General features: G+C 40.2%; 1 protein-coding gene and 1 long non-coding RNA gene across 5 annotated transcripts; one reads left to right on the forward strand and one right to left on the reverse strand.

Moving 5' to 3' along the window:
• Nucleotides 1-297: 297 nt before the first annotated feature.
• LOC125502256 lies at nt 298-2,122 on the forward strand. Its single transcript, XR_007280130.1, has 3 exons — nt 298-1,066; nt 1,164-1,227; nt 1,993-2,122. It is a non-coding gene; the product is annotated as an uncharacterized LOC125502256 (long non-coding RNA).
• LOC105690655 (forkhead box protein I1c-like) lies at nt 2,116-22,525 on the reverse strand. 4 transcript variants are annotated; one of them, XM_048660347.1, is made up of 9 exons: nt 21,886-22,525; nt 19,177-20,119; nt 15,625-15,778; nt 4,278-5,114; nt 3,988-4,192; nt 3,690-3,741; nt 3,421-3,499; nt 3,176-3,339; nt 2,116-3,071 (listed from the first exon to the last, which is right to left on the reverse strand). In XM_048660347.1, exons 2-8 carry the CDS (start codon nt 19,243-19,245, stop codon nt 3,185-3,187), a joined length of 1,551 nt encoding a protein of 516 aa, XP_048516304.1. In that variant the 5' UTR covers nt 19,246-20,119; nt 21,886-22,525; the 3' UTR covers nt 2,116-3,071; nt 3,176-3,184. The 4 variants fall into 4 exon arrangements, with proteins under 4 accessions (XP_048516304.1, XP_012264073.2, XP_012264072.2 ...); XM_012408650.3 differs by having other exon boundaries at nt 3,172-3,318; nt 21,886-22,520; XM_012408649.3 differs by having other exon boundaries at nt 3,172-3,339; nt 21,886-22,520.
• Between the last annotated feature and the right edge of the window lie 1,817 nt (nt 22,526-24,342).

Here is a 24,342-nt window from a genome sequence, read left to right on the forward strand (position 1 = left end):
AATTTTATCGAATATCATACGGTATATACTTATATTGGCCGCGTTGATTGAACTTTTCATACAAGATAATTAGCACGAAGTCATCTGCGGTGAACGTAGCAGAGGGAATGATTTTCTTTTTTTTTTTTTTTTTTCTCGTGACATATATCTTTATTAATTGCATTTTCTCGTGTGCCTATAATCGCTTGTACATATATTTTATTAATTCGTCGCAAATTATATTATAAGCGCACGAGTTTAAGACTCTGCAATCACGATTGAGGATTCGTTAATATCTTTTATATAGGTGTAGGAAGGGTTATCAGGTTCCTTGCAGAGGGGTCGTTTTACCGCTGAATCAGCGATCGTTTGTAAAATAATATATTTTTTTTTTTTATTTCTTTCGGAACAGTTTACTCATTTTCGTTACCGCGGAAAGACGTGAGAAGCTTCGAGGCCTCCACGTACATATAATATCTGGGTTTAGAGGTGAGGAGGAGCGGCGCGATTTCATTCTACAGCATCCGCATCATGAGCTGCGTATACGTATATTACAGCCGAAGCAAACGGCTGTATATTTGTTTAAGCTTGCACCAGAGATATCTCCTGTTTATCAGGTGTTTATGTTCGGAGTGCCGCATAATTATCAAACAATTGAAAAGAAGTCGGAAATACCATTCCCGGAATTATTAGATTATTAATTCTTCACCGAGTTCGTCGTAATTCCTTTGAATTATATATTTACACAAATATTTCTATTACATCTCCGGAGGTTCCTCGCTTTCTTCGCCATCTCCCGTACATCAATCTCTAAACATCGAATCCCTGCGCGCAACAATTGCTGTCAAATATTACTTACACGATAATAATTGTTATTTATTTATTTTTTTTTAATAATTATTAACGGTAATAGTCGATGAAATGAGGCCGGGGGAAAAAATGGACGTCTGGTGTGCGGCCATTCAGGTGATCGTCCGCTGCCCCAATGAGAGCCGTTCACCTCGACCCAAACACCTGTCTGATCATTACCTGACTATACGCAGCGACCAATCGGATGCGATCTCACCGCAAATCGGTGATGGAGTCGGTACGTCGTGGTCTAAATTTTCTCTATACGATTCTGTGAATATTTATACAAATATATTCTTGATATTAAAAATTCTGCACCGTCACGATCGTCGTAGGTGCAAACCGGCATATAACGTGGGCGCGGGAATACCTATATACACGAAGGTATACGTATAACGGGTGAGTTGATTTTTTCTTTTCCGCATTTCACTGCAGTACAATAACAAGTGTTAACACGGGAGGTCTGTGCTGATCATTTATTGAGGATATAAATTTTATACGAGGCCAAGTGTTTGTTAAACATTGGTTTATAAACAACACCGCCTATTGGCTCTCCGTTTTCACAACCTCTTTCCACTCTGACCACCCCTATCGATTCGCGCGTCGGTCCGTTGTTTTTTCTATTTCACTTAATTTTTTTTCATTTTCACAACGATCAATAGCGACCGCGTGGCCTGATCTCAATCTTCCCTCCCACTGCAGCATCCCTCAGAAACGACTGGAAATCGAGTAGGAAAATATGTAGCATTAGATGGTTGATTCGACTTCATTTGGTATCGTTTTAACAGTAGCATGTGCAAATCATGCATTAGCGCATATAATTATTAATGCGAAGTAAACACGCTATCAAAGTCACTGTAGAGAATATTATATTACTCAACTTGACTGTCATTTTGCGTAACTGCATAACTGACCCTCAGCAATTACTCGGTGATTCATTCTCTATTTTATTGTTTTGTGGTTTTTATTCTTAATTATTAATTTCGTTATATCGATCCTCGTATCGATCACTCTTGGCGCTATTTTATATCCGTAATTGTAATTGAGCGATTAGCGATTATTGCAGATCAATCGGATATCAGTGGAGGGAAAAAGAATAATAAATCAAAGCTGATTATAAATTTATCAATATACGTATAGAGAAATCAATTTTTTTTTTTTCAGGTATGTATCCACTGTACGTGTGTATACTAGATGTACGAAATGATTTCACTACGGGCGGGATGAGATGCGGAGATGGTATAATAAGGGGGAGGGAAAATAAACATCGTTGCGTGCGAGATGATCCACGATAAATAAACTGAAATTTATTGTACCCTTACAGCACTATTTTATAAATGGTATTGTAGTATCATTACACAATGGAAAATGATTTTCGGTTCGTTTCTTTTTTTTTTTTTTTTCTCTTTCTTTTCCTTTCTTTCAGTATTTATACGGGGTGTATTACGCCCACGCAGCAGTTATAGGTGTGTCTCATATTCAGAATAAAAAATAAAATAAAAAATAACAGTTTGTCGAATCGCTTATGGATCAACGCCGAATTTTCGTAACATGATACGACAATTTTTTTTTTTTCCTTCCTTATTCATACGAACTAAATACATATCCCTGATCTATATGACTTGCAATTACGCGTCAAAGATCAGCTAGCATACCTTAATCAACGTCATCACTTCACTGTTTTATACATATTTATCTTAAAATATTACAATATACACGTACATGTAACAATGACATCGATGATTTCATAACTGTATATATATATTCGTATTTATATTTATATTCTTATATATTATTCAGATTTCGCAGACACTCATCAGTATTCGCCTACGGTATTAGCAGTACGATATATTTTACATTTACATTTACAGTTAGATTTACACCTAATATACCTGTTGGTAGTATGTATTTGTATACTTAAATAGCACGTGTACATACTCTCTTATTTTTTCACCTGCACGGAGCATCGAAGTATAATTTGTTGGCTGTTACCGTGAAACGACAATTGATCGTTCCGGATAATACATAACTAACTAGGATTATAATTCACATGAAGCACTTTGGACGGGCGGGAAAATCAACCCCAAAGAAACGCCGGATATGAGACACTCGAAGTGACGTCGAATTGCATAGAACCGATTACGCTGACGCCGATGCCTTACGTACCGTCTCGACGCCGCTCGACGGCTCGCAATCGGTTAATCTGCTGCCTCCATTTTCCTCTCTCGCGTTGATTCGCAACGCTGAAAAAAAGAGAGAATATTTTTCATTCGCTACAGTCGCTACAGTCGGAACTGTGAGATGAAATAGTTTACAATAAAACGTCATGATTTTCAAACTTACATACGCGAGCTAGCTAGTAGGGCGCGTATCTGGCAGCCTTGGGGTCAAAGGTCATTCCTGATTCGTGCCTCCTGGAACATCCGGTGAAACTACTCCCTCCATAGGCAGATCCACCACCGACGGATCCCGGCGAATTAGTATCCGCGCCTGGAACATCCAGGTAATTACCTTTGAGGATATTTAGCGAGTGAACCCTATTCGCGGAGCGCGTTTATCAAGAGGATGAATTTTTAGGGAATTTCAACTCACTGAGGGAAGAACCGAATTGGCTGTATCCGTTCATTGTCGATATTTGCATCGATTGGACGGGCTGCAAAGGCGGCTGAAGCTGCAGGAAAAAAACCAGAGATTCGAGTTTCTCGTTAAAACTTATAAAAGATATTTTATTCCGTGACGAGAGGAAAATTCGGAGAGAGTGCAATTCCGATAACGCGCGGTGCGATATATCAATATATTCGTACTGCAAACTGGATTATCATAAATTGAATACATTACAGAAAATGCAGAGGTTTACTCACCGCTTGACAAGGGGAATACGACAGCTGCGATTGTTGCAGACTCCACGCAGTGCTGTTATCGGAGATAAAATGAAATCGTGAGAAAATAAGTAGAAGTGTATTTTTTTGCGATAAAATACCTCCTTCAGTTATACAGTACAGATATGTACAAACGCAATATCGAACACTATACATAAAAGAGACCAGAAGGCCGATGGTTGAAATTACTATTGTTTCAGTCGAATGTACTTCGAGAGTGTAGCTTTTTCAATTTTTTAACCTCGGTATTCGTACAGCAGGACAACTCGCGAGTTCTTACCTTGGGTCGTAGCGCGTGTAGGCCGGTGGATACGAAGGAGGTGGAAGAGCGTAAAGATTCCGCGTCGCCGGACCCAGAGGAAGGTGTGCGGGTGGATAGGATTCGCCAAAAAGTGCTTTGTGATAGGGAGCATTCCGATACGGACGTTTCATCCTCCTTCTCCGTCTGTAGTTGCCGTTTTCGAACATGTCTTCGTACTGAGGATCTGGAACAAATGAAATCACTCGCGGTGAAATTCATTACGTAAACCACCACCCACGCCCAAATCATTCGCATCTACATTCGCTCACCTAGGGTCCAATAGTTTCCCTTACGTTCGCCGCCCCCTTCCCTCGGCACTTTGACGAAACATTCGTTGAGCGAAAGATTGTGTCGTATGGAGTTCTGCCATCCCTTTTTATTCTTTTCAAAATAGGGAAACTTCGCCGTTATGTAACCGTATATTTCGCTCAGCGTCGCTCGTTTGTGAGCGCTGTGTTGAATGGCCATCGCTATCAGAGCTACGTAACTGTACGGCGGTTTGCTATTCGTAGAGGAAACCGCGACGCTGTTCAATACTGCAACAGTCAAAGACGCCTCGGATCCGGTGGTCGGAGTCGAAGGTGCGAACGACGCCAAAGAATTAACGTTCGTCGAGGACCCGGTGCTGTTCAGAACCGAAGAAACCGTCGGAGGTGCTTCGGATCCCGTGGTCGGGGTCGAAGGGGCGATCGGCACCAGGGAATTACCGTTGCTGTTCAATACTGAAGCAGTGAGACACGCCTCGGACACCGTAGTTGGGGTCGAAGGGGCGATCGGGACTAAATTACCGTTACTGTTTGCGGAACTGTGTACCGTTCTTGGCGACGACGAAGATTTTTCTTCTATCGGCCGATGGCTGTGGTGCGACGAACTCGAGGTGTGTATCGAAACTGCACCGGACGTCGGGCTCGGATGGTTCGAGTGACCGTGGTGATCGTGAGAGACCCAATGAAGACCGTAGTAAGGATGGTAACGACTGTTGCGTTGGTGGCTCAATGAAACTCCCGACGATCCACGGGACAAACCGGAACCCGAAGAATCGGCCAACTCCTTACCAGAACCACCCATGCAACCACCACTCGACAAATCCGAGTCGAAACTGCTCACTGAAAGAATTACATTTCGAAAATCGATCAAGCTGATGTATTTTGTGCCATTCCTCGTCGTCGCCTCGTGAATATACATATACGTATATGCATAAAACTGACTTCTCTAAATTTTCAGAATAAACCTTCGGAATGATCTTCCATGTCAAAATATAAGTAATACTACACGGGAACGTGGGTGACGTGAGATCGAGTTTCCCTGAATTTTCTGCACGCCGATTTGCTTTTATTCACATTTGAACATTGAACGAAAATATCGGAGGAAGTTTCCTCGCAATAAATTTCTCGGTTCTATCTTATTTTCAGGTGACGTGCAACACCTTGCTTTCGATATGGTCGTCGAGAACGATCACACGTCATAAATTATATTGATCCACGATCACGTTGAAAATCTAAGGTGAAACGATATAAACTTTTTCAATACACACGTATTTATAACGCAACATTTTTATTATTTTCCGCTAATGACATATGTATCCCTGCACCGCAGCTACCAAGAATATTATTGTGCGGACAATGCAGACAATTATTGGAATACGTGTACCGAAGATTCCACGTATGATATACGGGGACAACTATGTAAAACATACTCGGTGTATAGGTACGATATTACGATCGGTACGTCTCCTCGCAAGAAAAATGACACGTATTATTTTTGAAAGCTATATAGATAACACGACAATTTTTCATCGAGTTCCGGTTCCAGTTTTGGCAAACTTTCAAATAATTCTTTCGAAATTCCAGAGTCAAGTTTGAATTCTTTGAAGTTTTCGAATACCTCTTTATCCGGCAGTTTTCCGTTCCTTTGACGCTAACGCGATCAACTGAATTATTTTCACCTTTCGATTTATAATAATAAATCAAACGGACGTGTACAAAAAGTGCGTTATTGCAGGCTCCAGCTAGACCCATAACGAAGAGGAAAATTAAAAGTTGGCGCGTGATGCCCGCCTGCTTTCGTACATCGTACTAGTTTCACACACATCGTATCATATGTATACCGGACTTATATAGCACGTGAAATGATCGATCGCGAGTAGCTGACTGCAAAGCAAAGCAAAGTAAGTATAATATAAGAGGTGTAGTGCAGCTATACGTTGTACATAACGTATAAGTGTATAGTATATTATAGCTTTACGCTTTGGGACCTGATTCTCAGAATCTTTTGTAGCGTAAACAATTAGGGTGCTAAGACGAAGTTGAACCGCACATTTCGGAAGTCGTTGGCATATTCGGGGCCACCGACGTTGTATAATATGTGGCGTATATATATTACAATAGGTACGTACGTTATGTATTTTCTATGCATATATACGTATGTGGGTACCTATATACTATATTATATGTATATGTACGTATACACGCGACGATCTGACTTTTGATACTCCAGCGATAAGCGAAACCGCCGAGCGGCGATCATCTACGAGTTTATATTTCTTTGATATTACGAGCATAAATATGTATACGTGTGAATATTATAAGGTGAGGCGATGTCCCTGAATTGGATATCCGGATATTGGAGGAGTTCTGCGAGCGAACGAAATTTTCGCCTCCCCTTATCAGCGCGTAAACAAAATCAACTTCGAACTTTAAATGATAAAATCGACAACAATCCTATCGAAATTAGAATTTTGTTCAGCGTTTCCAAGTTTTATTCACTTATCCATTCATTTTCACCATAAATACAAAATTTACCTGATTGACCTGTTGTTTTTGAATTGAATTACGATTGATCATCAGGTGCGAGAACGAGAGATAGGTTATCCGAATATTTCGCAGTAATATTTGTGTATATATATAATAATTATATCCACCGCATAAATATAGTGAATAATAATATGTGTCACAGTTGTATCAGAAATCTGACACCACGTTGCTCTCGGACGGAGGTCGGTCCGCATTATCATCGAGGCCTCCGGCATCGATAAAAGCAAACGATGGCCAAAGCCAAACTGTAAAGGGTAATCAAATTCTATACATAGATCGCCCGCGTATATAGCGATCATCAATTTCACCGATGACGCACTATAATATGGTATGTACGTAAAATATATGTACGTACCTATATCTTTCATACTTCTCTCATCGCGATATCGTTATAACACATTAACGTCGTTTCCTGTCACCCTCGTGGTGGAGGAAAAAAATCTGCAACCTCGTTTTCAAAAATTATCGATTCAACTTCGTCCCCCTAATTCTAAGCTCCGTGAGAATTTGCATGTTTAAAAAATCACGTTGAACTTTGATAAATTCTCTACTCATTTTTTCACCAAGTAAAACTTATGAACCGATATAACGTAATATAATATGAAATATCACACGAATTTCTCGAGAACTGGAATATAATATCGTCAATTAGAATGATTGTCAAACCGGAGGAATTATAGTAAACACGCGTCTAATTTGATCGAATAAAATATATATGATCGTGCAAACGGAAGTTAACGAAATATCCATTGAAGCCGTTGAGAATAAACGATTAAAAAAACCTCTTAATCGGACGAGTTTCTCGCGTTTAACTTTTATAAATGTACGTCTGAAATGTCACCCAGACTGTCTTTGTCCCGCGGGGCAAAAGCAAAAGTAACGTCGATCAGCGAAACTCGAGAAGGGAACAATGACGTCATTTCAGGTGCAAAACAAAACCGCCCAGCTTTAGATTTGTTCCTACGAAATACATCCACCAATCGTGTTATACTTATACGTACGTACATACATACGTGTTACGAATGAGACGTTGACGTGATCCACGTTATACACGAATAGACGAAATTAGAACGATCGGAATTAGATGGGCACGTCGTATATTCTTCAACCATGTAATACATGGCAGGTAGATATAGCGGTACGTACGCTTGTGACGCACACGTTTAACGATGCATCACAACCGCATGATTATAATATGATTCTTCAATCTGCATGGCGACGAATGCGGAATATGCGAGGGCATTCTCAGGTGACAGATACATGTCATAGCCGCACTATACGTTATGGAACAGGTCAGTCGATGTACACGTTCGTACAACAATACGAATCACTCGAATTGAGTCCTTTGTACCTACAATCAGTTGTTGTTGTTGTATAATTTTCATTTCATCTCTCGATCCTTTTGTTATTTTCTAAAAAGCGTCTCGTGAGATGTACGTATTAATACTAATATGCGCATATCAGTGACCCGGGATTCAAACGTTGGATAATTGGATAAAACAATGAAGTGACGCCGACGTAGATTACAATACAAAGCATAAGTTATTACAATACGATACAATATACAAATATTGACATCCCCAGATGCGCTGGCTCTTGGCGCACGTTGGTGTCGCATGGCGTCGTTCGGCGTCGCATGGCATCATGGCGTCTCCGGTTTCGGTCAGGTGTGCATTTGCAAACTGTATCCTCGTACGCTGCACGTTGGTAATAAGCTCCGGCTCCTCGCTAACTCATCCCTTCGGATTGACGATCGTGTGCAGTCATGTGTATAGATACACATATACTTACATATACATATACACGTTAGGGTGGGTCAAAAAAAACTTCTATTTTTTTGAATCTCACACACGAAAACTTGTTGCTAGGCACCTTTAGAAAGGACACAGCCAGTATGGGCTCTTAATATTAATGGGAACATCCTCCTCATCATCGATTTCTATTTTCAATTCAGTTTGAAAATTCAGAGATTCAAAAAAAAAAAATAGAATTCTTTTTTGACCCACCCCAATACACGTACCTCGTCGCTATAAATGGCGTGCACACTGTATAATATACATTATACACAGAGTCGTCCAAGTCGAAGATGAATTAGCGGCAATCGGAGGAAAACAATTTTCCCGAAAGCAGGGGACTTCGGAACCGGATGATCAGAGACAAGGTAATTGTATATCCATATCGGATGCCATCAACCAAGCATCCCCTGAGGTCCGTTATTATTTATAACATACGTGTATATATACAGTTACTGCAGTAGCGCGCGCGTGCCCTTCAGTCCCGCCACGCGCGATTAGCCCTCCGTTATCCGAAGGGTGCAACGATACGTCATTATTGTACACGGACACTTGAACTTTATTCGAGCATCGAGTGAAAATATGAGCTCGTTACCGCGACCGACCTGCGCGGTTCTTAGCAGAGACGCGCAACCTGTAGGTGTGCAGTTGCATTTTGCGGGGAGTTTTTCCACGAACTTCTCACCGAGTGAAAATCGCGTGTCGCTCGAACGAAAAATGACGAAAAACCCGCGCCATCTGGAACACCTTGGAAATAAAGTGTGCGCGGTGCGCCTTCTCGATACGTATAGGTACTACAAGTATACGGGTCAAGAAGGACCAGGGGCCAAGAATGCGATTTTATATGTTATATCGACGCGACGTGGACGGACGGACGGGGTTCTCGCCTCCCGCCTCCCGCATCCCGCATCCCTTGGACTCGAAAGTTGCCAACGGAGCCGCTTCTGCTTCTCCACGAAGTTCGCAGCAAGGTAACGCGACACCGCGTCGCGGAGTGGTCCGTTAGTTTGTTCGCTTGCGGCAATTCTTGGGCTCCATGTGCAGCGGCAACGGCAACGGAACGGCGGCAGCTGCAGCGCGAGTTTCATAAACAGGACCGTGTATCAAACTGCCCGGTCTGAACGCTATCGGATTAATACCGAAAATGATACGACTATATTTCGCCTGAATGTAAATATCTGCGATTTCACGTACATATTCCATAAGAGACACTTGATTATTTTTTGAATTGGCAGAATTTCATACCTGTATGTTAGGGTGGTCCTTATTTTGGGTATTTTCCAATTTTTCTTTACGATAGCCCTGAATCGGTTCGAAATAAATAAAACAAAAAAAATGCCTGCCAAATTTCATCCCTCAATTTTAATATTAACCCATGCCCCATCGCAGTCAAAGTTTTGAATGTATAAATAACATGTGAAATGTCATCTCGAAAAGTCGTTCACATATATGCTTAAAATTCTAGACTCTATGGTTACTTGTAGGAAATTGACCGCTCTGCAAAAAAGGTCTCTTATGATTTTTCGCTGGCTTTATCGGTTCGATAGATATTCGAGGTCAAAGTCGAATGTTTGTGCTTTATTACTTCGAATATCTATCGAACCGATAAAGCTAGCGAAAAATCATAAGAGACCTTTTTTGCAGAGCGGTCAATTTCCTACAAGAAACCATAGAGTCTAGAATTTTAAGCATATACGTTAACGACTAACAAAATTGCAAAGAACGAGATGACATTTTCACATGTTATTTACATCTAAAACTTTGTCTGCGATGGGGCATGGGTTAATATTAAAATTAAGGGATGAAATTTGTCAGGCATTTTTTTTTTTTTATTTATTTCGAACCGATTCAGGGCTATCGTGAAGAAAGATTGGAAAATACCCAAAATAAGGACCACCCTAATGTATGTGTGATATTCGCGAGAAACGCTGAATTCCGTGTTCTCGTTCGTTTTAATTAAATTTCTTATTACAAACGAAAAAAAAAAAAAAAAAAAAAAAAATAATGGAATTCAGACAGCAGTTTTGACCTCGTCGATAATGTTCAATCGTGTCGGTATATCGAGCCGCGAATGCTAAATGAATTTTGGCGCGGATGGTACTACATGTATATTGAAACGCTCGCGAATACGCGTTTTCTGGTTAATAAGCGCCGATCTATTTGTCAGCCGGGGTGGGCGCCCCGAGTATAAGTCGGGTCATCGGGTGGCGATAGGGTATCATTTCATATCTTTTACGGGAGCCAATAAACGCCCGGTATCTCGACCTCGGCGTGACGTCATTGGGGCATACGAACGCGTCACCTACTCGCGGATATAATAATAGCGTGTTATAAATCATATGCGTACATTTATCATCTCATCTACATAGAGAACGGTGAGAAGAAATTATATCAAACAAATCGTATCTACGACGGTACAAATTTTCAATATCGTATTCGTACGAATAACCTAAATTTTATTAAACAAGCGTCGCACGCGAACAACAATTCGCGAGATCGTCATCTGCTGTGCGGATATCGGTCCTACTCGTTATACGTTCGCCGCGCAAACGAAATTTTTTCCAGAAATCGTCGTGTGCCGCACGCTTATATTCCCAAGCATGCGTACATGTATATATACATACATGTATACGATCGAATATTGTTGCTTATTAAAAAAAAATTTGAACGATACGGCGATGATAAAATTATCGTTATGCACGGTATAAGTAATATACGCGTACGTACGTACGTAGCATCTAAACTATAATATAACTGATAACGATTCTCTCACATTCAGTATTTCCCGCTCCCGCGCCGCGCGGTACTCCGCACGAACAATTATCTCCGATATTAATATTATATACATATTATATTATCATGTTTACTATACAATTATATTAATATACGCAGCGCTGTATCAATCATATATACATATATATACATATATATATACAGTTATACATTTATACATCGTGAATGATTTATAAAATAAATATATCACTAATTTATAAATTGTAATGCTCCGTGTACGTATACGTACACGCGCTATTATACATATGTATACAGTCACCGTTAATTGTAACACAGAGACATCGTTACGGTAGACATAACCTGTCATACAAATAGTAAAAATGCAAACAAATAAAGAAAAAAAAAGCGAAACGAAACGATAAACAATGATTTGCAATTTTGCGATGGTCACGGGAGAATTGCGATGTGGATATTATTGTTTTCGTTATTACTGATGTGGGATTGTTGGGGGCACGATCGTCTCCGGACCGTGCATAATGTTTGTTATATTTGTATGTAAGTACTACACTAGTTATTCGTGTCATATGCGGTGCATAGCTGGCGTTAATTATAATCACAGGGAGTTCGCGTTGTTTATTAACGATGCGAAGAGAGAATCGTGTAGCAATATTCAATCTCGTATACGCGCGCGCTGATATTGTACTACATGATTTTCTAATATATGCATCCGCACCGTGAAAAGTTCTCTGAAATTGGTCGGGATCGAGAAATAATTAGCGATTTCAAAGCTAAAAAATTGAACATTTGTTGAATCGCGATTTGAGCAAATCTTTCCCAAGAATATTCTGCCGTCAAAAAGACAAATCCATCGACTGAATATTAGTCTCGAAGGAACAATGATCGAGATATCTCAATGTCGTCGATTTTCCGAACGAAAAATCGCCGAAAACACGACCATTTTCATAGACAGGTCGATTCAGACGGTCATCATTCAGAATACCTCATAAAAGCCAAGTTAAACAAAATGTCGATTTTTTATCCCAAAAATAGAAAAAAAAAATAAAATAAAACAAACCAAGGGGTCTCCTTCAAATTTTTCAAATTTTTGGGCCAAAAATGATCAATCGTAGAACACTTTCCTAACGTATTTTGACCTGGCGAACACGAATCCGTCGAATAAATTGAGCTGCGAATCTTTCTCATCGAGGAATCTCAATTATTCACCTCGGAACATCGAAAAATTGACAATTATCAATGCACTCTGATAAAATATACCAGCTAATTATAATTATGGTGTAACACTAATTACATTTGTTTTTTTTGTTTTAAACCGATGAGCTAATTTCCGAGAAAGTATGAGAAGAATAGGTAAAAGAAAGCAGAAGCACGAATCACCCCCGAAGATTATAGGTTCCGAAAACTGCGGCGGCACAAGAGTACGATCATCCGTCAACGTCGTCGGAAAGTCTAAATATCCGAGTAGCTGTCGCAGTCGCCCGCAATTCCCTACATTTATAGGTATGCATATACATGCATGTAAGCACGTCGTTCCGCACTCGTGATCGTGATATGCAACAAACTCATGGCGGATTAACTCATATATTTCTAGCCTCATACTCGTCGTTCGCATATCACGCAGCTGCGATTTCTAATCCTGACGATAGTGTGTGAAAACGAATAAATAAATAAAATTATACGAATACACGAATATCCTGCGGGTCACATCTCATACTCTGTAGGTATTAATATGAAGCTGGAACGAGATTTTAATGAAATTCAAACTACGGCGCTTTCTTCAGTAATTCATTACACCGTGTATCTATGGTAATCCTAAAAATGTAACAATATCCTGTGCCCGAAGTTCACCCTTACGATTTTAAATGAACTTAAGAAAACAAAAAAGATGGCGTGAACAGGTGCTGCAGGGGGTAGTTATAATATATTGGGAAACCGAACGTGAAATCGTTCAATCGTGATGCACGGGCAGTTGATGGTGTTTTTGAAACTCCTCGTTTTTTTCAACCCAATCGGGGAGGATTTGTAAAATCGGGCGAGGGTATTGACTAAGAGAACATCGGTCGCAGGGTCGCGCATTATAAGTCACGGTGCGCCTGCAACAACAATATTATAGTTATGTCCACTGTATTTTGCTTTGATTTTCACCCTCAAAATAGTTCTCCCTCCCCCCCCCCCCCCACCCCACCCCTCGATTTTGCAAGGGTTGTCCAAACAATTGACTATGCCACCGCAGCTCTCCAATTTCCCGAGATATTTTTATGTTCTCATCCAGACAATCCCTCCGGGAATAATTTTTCCTAAGAACTGTATTATATGTATAGTATACCGCACCTATTATACGCGCACATTAGAGGAAAAAGGATAACACTCCCAATCGGTCAATTAAAAGCCGTCTATCGAAAAGGTCATCCGATAGTTCGCATCATGGCTCAGCAGTGACACGATAAAAATTTACTATCGCCGTGGTCCGATCGCGTGGGAGTCCCGCTCACAATCAGTCCTCAGATATAAGAGATGATCGCGAGGGTAAATGTGCGTACAGAGAGGCTGATTATATATCGTATATTGCTGCAAAATACACATGCCGTTGTAACGTGTACGATAATTGTACGTACCTATGTACATTATACATAATATGAAATAACGCGTACGTGTCACGCCACGCGGGCATATCTCCCGCAGGCATTCTCTGCTCCAGCTTATGACGATTAGCGAAGTAATAACAGAATGAAATACAACACCGAACCGTCTTCGCCTTACTACATTTAAATTCTTCGTTTCGCCAGGCTCCCAAGTAGTTTTACAATCTCTCGGTCGTATCTCGTTCGCTCGTTTTCAATTCGTACGAGATAAAAACACAGCGCGCCCGTTTATTGCGGCTCTTTTTCCTCTCCCCCTCGCGTCAAATTGTACTTGTATATATATATGTATACGCGAATAATAATATAACTCGACGCCTAATACGTCCAACCCCTACCGCCCCCAGTGTTTTTTTTTTTTGAACTTCGAATGCGACCCGAGGGTCAACCGCGAACCACCCCATCTCCGAGTCTCCGATTATTGAGCACTCCGCGACGGATCGACGAAAATTGAACGACAAAAAAAAAAATCGAAGATCCAATCGAATGCCGTGCATCGATTTTTACACAACGATTGTAAGCACGGCGAGACAATTGCAACGCGGCGCGGTGCAGGTTTCGGGTGTTTTGAGTTTATACATATGTACGTATATAGGTGTGAAACACTTGTAGCTGACATGTGTAACCAGTATATGTACATGTACAACAGCAGGAGTATTATACCTTAAAGTATATAACAGCTACCGTAGTGCGACACTTGAGTATCTACTTCAAAGAGACCATATAAGCGATAATACGTCTATCCGATATAGCCAAGAGAGACAACGACGACTGACTGATTATTTCCATCATGTGTACGGTGTGAAAAAATTAATTATTGTTCATTAATGTAACGACGAAATGAAAAGAAATCAAATTACACCGTATCATACTTCCAAAGAAACGAGAGATCATCGACCCCCTCGAGCGTTAAGTTTTGACATTTTTTTTTCCCCTAGTCGGGCTGCGTGAGAACTTTTTTTTTCTCCTTTCCCTTTCCTCGGTAACGCAAATTAACATCGGATTTCAGAAGGTGAGATTATGCAGTTGGAAACGGAAGATACATACATATCCCCGTTTCGATATGACTCCGGCAAAACGGCCCGATATTATCCCCCGGGATAATATATCCGTGGATGACGTTGGCCGTATACTGGTGCTCGATATCGCGCACGCGGTTGATCGAGAGCGTGCTCATGGATGTGCAGCATTTCGTGGAGGGGAAAAATAAGACGCGGGTAACGGTTAAACACCGCCGCTGCAGCCTCCGGCTGTTTATCACCCTCGCCCCTTAACCCGCGCCGGATTCCGTATTATTAGAACAGCTTTTACCAGGTTCTTTAGAAACGCATTGCGACTTAAGAGGGCAGGCCTCTGAACCGTCCTTTTCTCTCTCCTCCCTATAATTTATGTATAAGCCTATGCGATCCCTCCCTCGTATGGCTGTGCGCCCTCCTCACGCGATTCTACATATGTATGTATGTACCACTTTTGCGTGGAGAATATCGCTTTTGCTCCGATACACGAATACCAACGGTTCGAAAATTCTATATCGTCAAAAATTTCAATTCTTGATTAATTGTATTTCATTTGTCGTTCAACTATATGTATATATAGTATTGATCAGGGTTGTAGACTGACCTTGGTGCATGGAAGGAAGCGACGAGGCTGGAGAAAGTTGATCGTAAGGTTCCTGTTTGATTTTCAACGAATGCGGAGACTCCTGTCCATGTGAAATACTTCCACTGACTTGCAATCCGAGACCTCCAAGATTACCGCCGCCTTGTTGAAGTTCCTTGAACAAAATTAGATCGAGTATAGGTATACGTATATTATATCGTACGTATATCGATTATCGCAAAAAAAAACAAAAAAAAAACAGAAAAAAAAAAAACAATTTCCGATATCCGTACAATAAGTGAATTTAATTAGTATTCGAACGCGAAGAGAAGCGGAGCGTAACAGCGAAGTTTGTGGAAACGTTTTTGGCGGGGCTCCGCTATGTTTGAAGTTTCGTCTCGGTCAGCTTACAAACAAGAGCTACGTGTTGTGACAGCGCATTATGCCAGCCAAAACTTACGGTCTTGCTAGATCGTTAATTTGCGATCTCCTTCACAACTCGACTAACCTCTTCACCCTCGGAATTACCAAAATCTGCTCCGTTCGCGCACCGAACCGATGATTGACTTGGGAAACTCGAAACGAAAAAAAAAATATACGAACGGAACGAATAGTCAAAATCTATGCAACCTTACGAATGCTTGTGAATGAGCGTACGTATATATATATATATATATATACAATATGAATTTTAATAAATTTTTTTCAATCTCCACGGCCTAATCGTGCTCAATACCTCGTATCACGCGATCGGTTTGAACAGAGTCGCGACGCGCATAATTCCGTGCTAAATGGTTAACGAACAAAATAAAAACACCGAGAGAAAAAAAAAAAAGAAAAAAAAAAAGAGCGCATGTACCGCGAAAAGAAGAGCGAAGAAACAGCTGCAGCGGTTCTTCGGTACAGAATTGTTATTAGGTGGCTAGAACTCGGACGGCAAAGGCGTTGAAATATCGCTTAGTTCGTCGTCCGCTAATCTTTGGCACGGCCAGGACGATTTAGTTAATTGAGTTCGTTCGCTCAGATCACAGTCAGAATTAGCCGCATAATATATTTTAAACTTTCAGATCTTAATCCTGACGGTGTACAGTACCTACGCTGCGACGAACTGCAGCGCGGCGGCGATTCGTAAGAGGGGTGTTCACGCAGGTTCTCTGGGCTAAATTCTACGCCGGTGGTGCGATTATAATAAACGCGGATGAAGTAGTCTCTTCTGCCTACATCTCTTTGAATTTTATTTTCGCACGATGATATGCGCGCGCGCGCGCGCGCGACGCGCACATGTACGACGATAGTGCATGTATAGTACCGTATGATATATTAATCTCTTGATCTTTGAGCGATTTATTTGTATACACGCGCTACTCTTGTTGAAAGTTTTTAGTAGCTCGTATTATACTCCTCCTCTGCAGCGTAAGATGATATTTACTACTTTCAAGTTTCCTTGTTTACTACCGACTTTTTAAGTCCGCTGCTTTACGAGCGAAACGCCGCACACGCTATTCAATATCTGATGTGAGTGTAGAGAAAATAGAAAAGTGACGAAAAAACAATTCACACGAACAAACGTTCGGAACTTATCCATTCATTGAATTTACCGAATGACTGCATATGTATAGTGTACAAGCGGTGCGAAATGATTTTTGTATACGCAGAAGAATTTTTCAAAACATACCATCCGCAGATTCATCCGACCATTGATATGGTTATATTCTTCTTACAGTATACGGAAATGAAGGGGTGATTGTTATTTTTTTTTTTTTTTAGAAATTTCGAGGGTGCTACGTATTTCACCCCCGGCTCGCGGTCTTCCGAACCTTATAGATGTAGAAATATTTACACACATCCGGAAAACTAGTTCAAGGTTCAGTTCTTTTAGATTCTCTCTTATCTTTCCAACGGGCATTAACGTCACCGCGAGCGATTATACAACTTCATCGACGCGTCGATCGTTTGTATAGTGAAACTTTACACATAGAATATTTTTGAACTTAAATATGGTACGAGTATACGTATAGAGTGTGAATCCGTGTCAAGGCTCGACGATCGATGCGATTCTATATAATTTCTATAAAATTGTGTTTTTATATATTATATACATATACCGTATAGTTTATATGATATACATACATATAATACTACATCAATTCAATTTATAGGAGGAAGAAGATTCGAAGAGAAATTAGTTGATATGTTACCACCGTTCAAAGTACGCGTGATTGATTCTTTGGAATAAATAATTATTCCGTGTATGTGGTTTATAGATTAATAAGTATTAAAGGAGCACGCATCGAGGGCGATTATCTCCGGTATATAGTTATGCGGTAGTTGAGTTACACCGTTTATGTAAGCCGGAGCTTATAAGGGCCATAAAACTCCCCTGATGTTATTGTAAGCACTCCGGTAGACACAGGCAATCAAACCTGCTAATGTCTTCCCGTACTAGCGCAATAATAAACGGCACACGCTCTAGCTGCTCCTGCCACTTTTGCAAAGTCTTTGCGCCACTTGTTTACACGCGCACTCCGCGTACTCTGTTTACATACATATACATATATTTTAACCCTGAAGTTAGTAACGAACGAGAAAAAAAAACAAAAAAAACAGATGAAACGTAGTCTAGCATGCACGCGGCGATTATGATACGAGTATAATTAATAATTGTTAGTTACATTACTGCACAATTTCTTAAATATATATATATATATATATATACATGGATCATGGCATCTGCATGAAGGATTTTATTCGCTAATATCCCCCATGTTCGATAAGCCATCGCGGATATCTGGTAATAATTAACACGTTCACGCCGGCGCGGGCCACCGGTGGCCCGCACTAAACTGTCTCATCGGGCGGCGCGGGCCACCGGTGGCCCGCACTAAACTGTCTCATCGGGCTTGTAATTATCTATTTTTTATAAGGGTAAAAATTAAAAAAACATTCTAATCACCTTTCTAATTATACTTACAGTCGGAAATTTGTTACACGAGTTACAAAACTTGCACAATAAGATTTCACTGTACTGCAGAGCAACAGAGCTGGCAGATGAAGCGCGATATTAATTTGAGCGCCGCCTCATGGCAAAACAAATGAAAATCGGCCCCGGCGTGAACGTGTTAATTATACTTATATGTGATTATTATACAGCAAGGCGGTGCGAAGGATAGCTTAAATTGGACCTTTGTCGTTTTCAATACCCACCCGGCAAAGATCATGTGAAATCGTGTTGAAAATGGTTGGAAATGTATTGAACGTTGTTCTACGCATCGGAAAACATTGGATAAATGATATTTCGATATCGACGTAACGAACCTAAACAAATTATCGAAATTTGTCATTAGGTAGAAAATAGCATATCAGCGGATTTTAAGGCGAGTGGCCCTGGCGCAGGTCGCGTCCCCCGGTCAAGTCGGAATCGTGTGAAAGTTTTTACTCCACGTTTTTGGAGTATGTATTTCCCATCGTGTGGTGATGTATTTTTGTGATTTTCGCGGTGCGGGTATAAAACGAAAGAGGTCCATTGATGAATTTTCTATTACCTATGGTTATATGATAAGATCTAAAACTCACCCCCGATACCGGAATAAGATGTGAAACCATCCTGGTCCTGTCGGCGGACGAATGTAATCCGTAGTTCATAAATATTGCATTGACGCGGTGCTGGTGAACAACGTCGCCCCAGTAAGCAGCCAGGCCCTCCACAGCTACGCGATTCTATTTAACCCTTTCGTATTTTTGATTATTGTTATAGTATTATTGCAATTGATATGTTACACTTCGATTATTTATTATTAGGATTTTGATCTTGATTGTGATTTTGATTATTACTCATTCGCCGGCTCGCGCCTATTACGTACAGGTATCGGACCTTTTTTCTCCAATTCTTACAACGATAACGACAGTGATATTGATAAATTTTTGCTCTTCCTTCCTATCTATTCGCACATATCTATCGTTGCTATAATACAACGACACCCTTTTATACTCGCGTGATTGAAAGAATCAGCTGATTAGTTGAATTTCACATCGAAATATGTGTTATATGTGTTCACATACACATATTAAAATATATTTTTGCTCGATTATAACTATGCAAATTCAAGGTTATATTATTCCACTGTGTCTGTTGAGAAATAAGTACAATTTAACCGATATCATTATTATTATTTTTATAATTATTATATTATACTTCTATTTTATAATTCTCACGTGAACGGTTTTGAACGAAAATTCGCAACCCTTGTTCGCGGTAGAACAGTTAATAGACTTTTGATTTTTAATATATTTTTACGTAATTATATCAGGTGGATTTCATATGTATGTTATATACGCTGATTTTTTTCTCAACGATTTTGAAAAAATAAGAAAAATATGCAGATAGAGGGGGACTGATTGTACTTGGAAAAAATTTACGCACAGATTTTAGAGACTCGATATTTTTATATGTGTATATTATATTATAGGATATATGGGTATACAGCAGCTCTGCACACGCTGCTTATTTTTTATATACCTGAAAAAATAAACGTAAAATATCCACATGAGTTATTATACATATAATATAGTAAGTTAAAATTATACGTAAAATATAAATTATAGTAATTATCTTGTGAAATATTTTCTATTATATAGTTTATTAGAAAAAGAAAATAAAAAAAAAGGAACGAAAAAAATGGAAAAACGAGTAAAACTTAACCCACACACATTTAATATTACTACGTACGTTATATGTACATTTATGTAAGCAATAAACTCCGAAACATGACATAAAATAATTGACTGGAAATTAATTTTGAACGACAGTTACTGCGATGTGAAACGCAGTTCGGTTGAATGAGCCGTATAAATAACGATGTACCTATAGGGATTCCCCGGGGATTCCTCTCGCGAAGATGTTGTACGTACATTGTAGGTGTATAGGCGAGTGTTAATGTGCATAAGCCTAGGTATAACGTACAAAGGAGCTATAGGAAGAGACTCGTGCAGAGTAGAGATGAGATGAAAAAGTAAAGTATATAAAGTTAAGGACGAAAAGTTTATATATGGTAAAGTATACATGGTCTTTGCACAAGTCAAAAAGCCGTGTGTACATATACATATACGTATATTACAGAGGGTTGCTAGAGTCGGACAGCAATTTAGACAGCGCGTGTATCGAAACGTGGCTTTAATGTGTTTTAAATGACAGTGACACACGGCTCTGACGGTCCCCGTTCCTGTCTCCGTTAGCGTTCCGGCGTAACACACTCGTATCCACCGGGTATATGTGTCCGAAGACGTATGTTTTACCGCCGACGTCGGCGTCGCGCTCATTTATACACGTATACGGACACCTACGTATATCCGTACGTACGTACGTACGTGTATTTCTGTATCTACGCTACCGTCGGCGTTACTCGAATGACAAGTCTCGAACAGCTGAGCACTTAGATATCTATCCCGTTGGAAGTCGGAGATGAGTTGAAACGTCGGGAAATGCTGGAAATGTTGGCCCGAAGCTGCCGCATAAGTTGCAGGATATTAGGGAGCCGAGGCAACTGCGGTGCACGCCGCCGCCGCCCGATGCAACGGGCCTCCCTGGGGAGACATTGCCACTTCCGCCGGCCTGTTGCACCGATCTCACTTATCTACATGGACGTGCGTTATGTACCTTATGTACCCGTGCGCACCTACCACACCTAATTCATCGGCTAACGCCTCCCGCGAGATGACCCGACTCGTAAATTTACCCACAACTAGCTGTCTATCTATGTTATAACAAACGCACCCAAAGAAGTTACCGAAACTTTAGTTGCACAGATTTTTTATGCGTGAACCATGCAATTGCACATTCCGAGGTCCGAGGTTCACGTTATTTTTACACATTCCTGCGAAAAAATTACCACCAATTTTATATTGCAGCCGCGGCTGTCCTCCGTATCGTATCATATGAATTGGAACATGCGGGTATTGGCGCATATATACGCGCATAAATATACGAGCGGTACATATATGTGGAGAACGGGGTGAAAAATTTATCGCTAAATATAATTATTATAATTCATGAGGTGCGAAAACTGCGTTATATGTTACATGTATGGCAAAGGCGATTCGTGAAGCCGTCGCCGCACCGTAGGCTGCACGAGCAGCTTGCACAAGCGAAATTCGATTCCAGCGCGATCTGATTCTCTTTATACAATTTAATATCTATGTCAAACGGTGTGTACGGCATCGTCGCGTATGTTTTCTAGATTATTATATTGATATAAATAGGGAATAACAAGATCGCATGATAATTACCTCGAAAAATGGTAGGCGAGTCATGATCGCTGAGTTTATATTGTTATGATGATATTGCAGAATTAATCCGCCACACGAATCTAGCTGATCCAGCTTCACAGGTGAAATTCAAATCGAAGATGATAAATTCGGTTTCGCGATTATTTATAGTGAAATGTGAACGAAACACTCTCAGTATACATATGTATTGTTCTCCAATTATCTCGTAGAACAGAAAAACTATAGGTATGTATAGATAATATACTATTGCCGCACTTGTCAGAAAAATAATTCTGCACCTGTAACGTTGTATTGCTCAGAGTTATTTAAAAAAAGTATTTGTGACAAATGGAAGTTTTCTAAATCGTCGAACGACATTGACTCTAAACAACAATTTATTGCCGCAGGTGCACTCGCTCGTCAGTGAACCCAGTGTGTACAACAAAAAGAAAAAACTCCGTTTGTAGGTTTTCCAAGATCACGTTGTCCGAGTATAACACGTACGGATATATTCGGCACTGATATTACAGCTGGGTAGGTCTGTGTACTTTTTGTCGCTGATTATTAATAATAAAAAAGAAACAAAAAAAATAACTTGGAGCGCGGTAATACAAACAACCGGCGTCAATTGTAACTGAACGAAGATTGCGAGTCCGAGGCTCGTTGATCCTCAAGAACCGCGGATCGGACGCGTGGGGAGTTTAGAGACCGCGACGTAGGCTGCGGAGGCGGAGGCAGTAGAATAAAAAGAGGAAGAGGCGGAGGCGGAGGGGCCGGAATCACGTGATGAAGAGAAGAGGGTCACGAGGAGGGCGAAAGGCGGAGTCTGTCGGATCTGCACCCCCCCCCCCCCCCACTCGAGAACGACGCCGAAAAAATGAATAAAACGACGCCGACGCGGACGCGCGAGTACCGCCTATAATATGCAGCACATTTTCGCATCATCTCGTCGTTTCAATTTTCTCTTACAGTCACAGGATATTCTGTATTAATATGCCTATAATGTGCAATTTATACCGCATGTCTCGTCAATTTTTTCAACGATATAATATCATCGTATAAAGTGTAATATATATGTAATGTATTTCATATGCGCGGTGCAGTTTTCAAATTTCTTTGCGCCATGACTTCAATTTTTATATCGCAATTTAGCAAGGCTGAAAACGGTCGCCATTTTTGGAATAGCGATAATCTTCGGCTTCGCTTATCCACATCTCACAATCAGCGCGATCAGTCATTTAAACTCAGGTGCTCCATTATAAATTTGCTGCATATAATCGTAATTTCGGTATGTAAATAATAACGTATATGACGTATAGTCATATGCAATTATATATTCAGGTAAATTCCATTATCATTACTAATAATTTATCGATATACGTTTGCATAATTTGTAATATTGAGCAAAATTCAGATCAGTAGGTCAAATGTACCTACATCAGCAAAAATGACAAATATTTATATGGGACACAACGATACATATTCAAATTATATATATGTATACACAAGTCGTAATCATATACGTCCGCGGTATATTATTTCAGTACAATATACCTATACACATATCTCTGCTCATAATTTGACACGTCCCGACGAGGCGAATAAAATTCGCAATGACAATTATTATGCGACGATAATGTAATCATGATGTAAGACGGTTGATGCGTGCGAGGATACTTCGTGTATATATATATATATATATATACATATTGCGCATATTGTCGGAAACAATGTGGACAATTATATTATATTTGTTATTGTATAATCTGATGCTCACCTTGCATCATGTAGATATGTTTATAAAAAATTGCAGTGACGAAATGTAATTACCGAAAGTCATGTGGTCGATATACAAACATATTGAATTGTGCAACGCTCTGCAGTAATTATCTTTTATACTTTGCCAAGTGATTTTCACCTACATAGGTACTCGGAATCGCTCCTGCTTATTATAGTATATGTTTGTGTATGCAGATATTGCACAAAAATATTCAGGTCAAGACCATTGTACTATACGAATATACGTCAATATAGGTGTACAGCTGATTTACATCATAATATAACGACGGTCACATCATCCTCTGTGCCCTCATTATTCTCAGTGGCATTCTTACACAATTTCTCCTTTTTTCAATAGGTATATGGGATTCTCGGATATTACCATTTGTGAGTATCATAATATATAATGTCTTTTTTTTAGCGCGGGCAGACACTACAAAAATATGCTATTATATTGATGAAGATATAATATTAGGGGTACGTACATCATTAGTGACGAAGGGGGTTGTTGCGGTTGTAGCGATTATTTGGGTAAAATATACATATATCTTGTAGGTGGGGAACGGAAGCGGTCGCCATAATGGGGCGGTCGCGAATTCTCGTCAGTCGCCAGGATTGGACGCATCTCCAGCGTCCTCGACGAAGCCGAGTCTGAGTCGACGCCTGCTGACGCCCCCGATTAGAGTTTATCCCTCTGTT

This window comes from Athalia rosae, chromosome 1 (assembly GCF_917208135.1).
Source record: "Athalia rosae chromosome 1, iyAthRosa1.1, whole genome shotgun sequence".
In the NCBI taxonomy this organism is placed as follows: Eukaryota; Metazoa; Arthropoda; class Insecta; order Hymenoptera; family Athaliidae; genus Athalia; species Athalia rosae.

Excerpts from the sequence above, each read along its gene's own strand:
- LOC105690655 (XM_048660347.1), bottom strand. The coding sequence starts at position 19,245 with ATGAACTACGGATTACATTCGTCCGCCGACAGGACCAGGATGGTTTCA. Across the intron at positions 3,500-3,689 it reads CGTATTCCCCTTGTCAAGCG|CTTCAGCCGCCTTTGCAGCC; the intron begins GTGAGTAAACCT and ends TTTTTCCTGCAG. Across the intron at positions 3,340-3,420 it reads CCAATTCGGTTCTTCCCTCA|GTAATTACCTGGATGTTCCA; the intron begins GTGAGTTGAAAT and ends ATATCCTCAAAG.